The sequence below is a fragment of the Tetrao urogallus genome (assembly GCF_951394365.1).
Source record: "Tetrao urogallus genome assembly, chromosome: 1".
NCBI lineage: Eukaryota > Metazoa > Chordata > Aves > Galliformes > Phasianidae > Tetrao > Tetrao urogallus.
In genome coordinates this window covers 91,333,071-91,338,026 of record NC_136813.1, presented here as the reverse complement: position 1 = coordinate 91,338,026, position 4,956 = coordinate 91,333,071, and the positions used below count along the sequence as shown (strand labels likewise).

The 4,956-nt window shown below is 44.3% G+C and overlaps 1 protein-coding gene across 2 annotated transcripts; it reads right to left on the bottom strand.

Annotated features, from left to right (window-relative positions):
- Window positions 1-1,172: 1,172 nt before the first annotated feature.
- On the bottom strand, window positions 1,173-3,665 carry RWDD2B (RWD domain containing 2B; the record flags this gene model as incomplete). 2 transcript variants are annotated; one of them, XM_079544726.1, is made up of 4 exons in its annotated part: window positions 1,173-1,410; window positions 2,148-2,513; window positions 3,257-3,324; window positions 3,459-3,665. In XM_079544726.1, the coding sequence occupies 4 exons, from the start codon at window positions 3,663-3,665 to the stop codon at window positions 1,173-1,175; spliced, it is 879 nt and encodes a 292-aa protein (XP_079400852.1). The 2 variants fall into 2 exon arrangements, with proteins under 2 accessions (XP_079400852.1, XP_079400853.1); XM_079544727.1 differs by having other exon boundaries at window positions 3,507-3,665.
- Between the last annotated feature and the right edge of the window lie 1,291 nt (window positions 3,666-4,956).

The window sequence follows — 4,956 nt, the reverse complement described above, 5'->3', positions numbered from 1 at the left end:
GGCTGCGGCTGCGCTACGGGCCGAGGAGCGGCTTTCCCGGAAAGACGAGCAGCAGCGACGCGCGGGAGGGGAGGAGCCAGCGGAAGTCCCGCCTCCCTCGTGAGCCCGCCCGCTCGCTGGCCCCGCCCCTTCACCTCACGCCTGAACGTACGAGCACCTGGAGGAGGGCGCGGCGCCTTTATTAAGGCGCTGTGTTCTGTGTAAAATTACAAGTGCTTGGCGGTTTGCGGCCGGGAAATCCTTGCGTATCAAACAAAATCACCGCGAACTGTCACTACAAAAGATATCCGAGCTCACTCTATCTGCATAAATGAGGCTTTTCTGAGTCTGCTCTTTTTTTCTAAGAATCCCAGAATGGCCAGGGTCGGAAGGGACCTCAAGGATCACGAATCTCCAACCCCCCTGCCACATGCAGGGCCACCAACCTCCCCATTTAATACTAGCCCAAGCTGCCCAGGGCCCCATCCAGTCTGACCTTGAACACCTCCAGGGATGGGGCATCCAACCTTTCTGTGCAGCCTGTTCCAGTACCTCACCAATCTGTAAAGAACTTCCCCCTGACATCCGACCTAAATCTTCCCTCCCTCAACTTAAAGCCATTTCCCCTAAAAAATGAAAATTGATCTCACAGCTTCATAAGCTTTCATATAGAAATCAATAGAAAACATTGTTAGAGAAGTCTGAGCATAGCATACATAAACAGTAATAAATCATGTAAACATCCTATTTCTTCTCCAATGCACACACTTTTTTTTTCCTCTTCTTCCTATTCACATATTCACTCACTACAATCCCACATTCTGTAATTCTACCCATTAGGCTACCGAACAGTTTTTGTAATTCGGTGTGTATGCAAAGGTCCTTAAAATCAGCAGCTGTAATAACACCTTCACAGAATCATTGGGGATGGAAGGGATGGCTGCAGATCATTGAGTCCAGCCCCCTGCTAAAGCAGTTACCTAGAGCAGGTCGCACAGGAAAGCATCCAGGTGTCCATTCATTAAGTCATTTTCATTATTCAGCTGTCATTGAATACTTGTTTTCTTAGAAAACTGGATTCATCACATTAAGAAAGAATTACAAATTTCCTCTCTGATCAACTGTTGCAGAAAATCTAAGGAATCTGTTATGAGGATTAACTTAGAAATGTAGGCAGTTGGACCTGTGATGATTTAATGCCCTTCAACCCCAAAGTACATTTGAAAAATGTCAGCACATCCTTTTTCTTCTAAAAATTGATATAGCTGCCCCAAATCCATATGATTTCCTCTAGCACCATGTGCATCAAAACATTTTTCTTCCAAAGCGGAGAACTTTCTTTGTTTCTGAATCTCAGCAAGACATCCACCTTCCAAAGAAATATCTTCTCTGTGCCGAATTAGTATTCTTTTCCATGTGAGTCTTCTTATTCTGAAAGCAAATGGAGAAATGTCAACCTACCTATAAGATACAGACTCTTTTAGAAAATAGGATGAACTAGCAATTATCGCAAAAGTCAACAAATTTATTTCCTACGTACATCGGGACAGAACTAATGGTTCCTTAGTTGGTTATAGGAATGCTGCTCACATGTAAATAACTCCCACAGGCAGCAGCTTGTTTCATCTCCTTCAAAAACCCTTATGTCTCCTCACAAAATAATGGATGAATTCAACTTCAGTATTCACTTCTGCCTTGTTGTGCTAAGAATTTTAACAATTCTTGCCACGTGTTGTCAAATCCTTTTAATCAAACAGTTATGTTCATTTAGTCTCTACTACCTATACGAGTGATGGAAGCAAAATAAATTGTGAACATAAAGCAATACAACTATATACATATCTAACAAGAATGGAGTACTGCTGTCCATTGCTATACCTCTGTAATACAGAGCAAGATAAAAACAGAAATATATGTGCACTGTGCAGTATTAGTAGCTTTGACTGCTATAATCACCATTACAGTGGATACTCAGAGTTGCAAGCACATTATGGGGAGAAAAAAAAAAAAAAAAAAGCAACAACAACAAGAACAAAAAAAATCACAACCTTTGCAGACCATTATAGGCTGGAAGGTGGTTGGGTGTCACATCTTCTGCCCATGTACACAACACAAAAAAACAAATTACTCTTAATATTAACAGCATTTAAGTACGAAGAAAAGCTAACCTTGACCAGAACTCTTCACAGCTACTTTGCAGACCTTCTACACAAACAACACCTGGTTTCCCAGGCATGCAAAATCCTGACAGAGAGAGTTCCTTGGACCATTCTATAATATTTTTCCTTTTTTGCTTGTTGTAAATATGGTGACTATAGATCCACAATCTAGTGAAAACGACGTCCTCTGACTGAACAGCATTAGATGTCGTCACTGAGGAAGGTGAAAGTTCTCTGTCAATGTAAGCAGCTGCCTGGTCTTTAACCCATTCTCTGGCACTCAACACGCAAGGCTCACCACTGCAGTTCTGCATCAAATATGTTTTTAGATCTGAGTTCAGCTGGGCTTGTTGAGAGCGGCTCAATAACGGTGATCTATAGGAAAAAAAAGAAAAGAAAAAAGGAGTTGTGATATGCTTACAGACTACCATATTTTTTCAGACAGTTTACTTAGGCTACCAAACAAATCAGGCCATATGGACTTGTTATTGACACTTACGTCATGTGAAATATAAATGTCATAAAAAGCTTTCAATTATTGTACTAACTCCTCAATACAGGTACAGTACTAAAAATCAGAATGAAGGAAAAAGCACATGAGGAAGAGGCAAGGTGACTGAACTAATTTTCTGTAACACACAATGACAGAAAATACAGAAAATGACATTTAAAGAGAAATGTCCAAGAAAAAAAAAAAAGTCAAAAACTTGAGGTCTGCCAGTAACAGCATTTGGCCAAGGAAGAGTAATACCAGTGAGTAACTTCTCACTCCTCTCAGGAGCGTTAAACCTTGTCAAAATGGAAAATGTACTCTGCTTGAGCATCAGACCAGTGAACACAAGGTACACATAACCCCTTTGTATGGAAGATGGAACTCCTCCTCACTATTCCCATTTTTTGTCTTATCTGCCAAGGTGACTGATGAAATCAAATTCTTGTAGGTATGACTTTCTTCAGCACCACTGTCCACCTGGCCAAATCTGACTAGCAAACAAATTTGAATAATTTGATAGTAAATTCCCAAAAAAACACCCAAACTGTAGTTTGCTATTAGATCTTTATTTATACATTACAACAGCTTCTAATTATTTTTACTAGCAATATTTTTAATAACATACCTCACGGTAATTTCTGGTAGAACAGATGGATATTTAAATGGTAAAGCACAGACCATAGAAAATTTTACCTAAAAAAAAAAAAAATAAGCACATGTTAAGTTTGAGGAAACCTCGGTGTCTCTCAATATACTCTTAGGAAAAAAAAAATAATAATAAATCATAAAATAACAAAAACATTCTCTCCAAAACATTATTATAATACCATAGAGGCATTAGAGTCCTCTGGCTTCACGTTCAGTACAAACTGAATTTTAGAAGATGGCATCTCTGCAGACTCATTGTCAACGAAGTGCTTTAGTTCTGCCACTGCCAGCTGGTCGGTCACAGTGAACTCTTCCTCATACGGAAACATGCTAGACAGTAAATCTAATTCTGATATTTGTATCTCGGCTTCTTCTCGGTTAGTCATTTCTGCAGCTTCCTAAGTGAGGGAAAAGAAAAACATACATGTATGTTGTATGAATATGTGAAGAAGTCAATCATATACCCCCACGTAAGCCAAATTAGTCTTTAAAACCAACTCCATCAAAACTAATTCATAGATGTTGGGGGAAGCATGAAGTTCATGCGACAGCTCCATTAATTTGTAATGGTACACGATCGAATCACAGAACGCTTTGGGTTGGAAGGGAGCCCAAAGCTCACCCAGCTCCAATGCACTGCCGTGACCATGCCCGCGCCCCCACCCGCACCCGTTCCAAGCACCCGGCCGTCGCTCCGCCACCGCGACCCACCTAACGCGCATGCGCCGCCGCGGCCGCCGCCACCTCCTCCCTTTCCCCTCCACGGCCCACCCTATGCCCTCACGGCCCACAATGCAGCGCGCCGGAAGTACGCGCGGCAGCGGCTGACCGTTGCTAAGGGTTGAGGTGAAACTGCCGGCTGCCTGGGGCTGAGCCATGCATCGCCATGCCGTCCGTGCTGCGATCGGAGCAGGTGAGGGTCGGCGGCGCGCCGGGCTTTCCGGCTACCTCAATCTCGATGCCTGCTTTGCCGGCTGTCCGCTGTCTCTCCTCCAGCCGTGGCTCTCGTCTTTTCCTATTGGCTGCGCCGTCTGTCAGTAAAGACACGAAGGCGTTTTTGGCCAATTGGAAGCGAGTAGGGCGGAGTCGCATGCTGGTTCGTGGAGAGGCCGGAGTGGGGCCGTGCGGGCGACACGTGAGCGGCGCGGGACGCGGTGAGTGAGGTGGCGTGGCCGCGACCCCAGCCCTAGCCCCAACCCCAGCCCCAATCCCGAGGTCTTCCGGCCCTGTCCGGCTCCTGCCGCGGGATGGGGGTGTCGGCTCTCTGCTGGCAGCAGGTGACCGGTGGGACCGCTGAGCTTGGCCGGCCTGGGGGCATTACCCTGCGCTTTTAGTGCTTTTAATAGTGCTCTTTGCTAAAAAATAAAGCCGTCGTGAATTGAAACCAAACCCAGAGTTTCCTTGGGTTAGGTGTTGGGTTCTGTGGCCCACTTCCCAGCGTAGGTTGCTGGCGGAGATCCTGTCAGACGCGTCTGGCTGACTGCAGCAGGTTATGTGAACAGCTTGGTGTTGACCTATCAGCCTGGCTGGGGCTAAAACAGCTTGGAAAGGGCTGTAATGGCTTAGGTTAAAGACCAAGCATTGTGATTTTCTGTGGAAAAAAAAAATGTGCTGTGGAGGGAATTTGGATGAATAAACTGAATGCATATTTATAAATGTCATCATGGAATCACATTT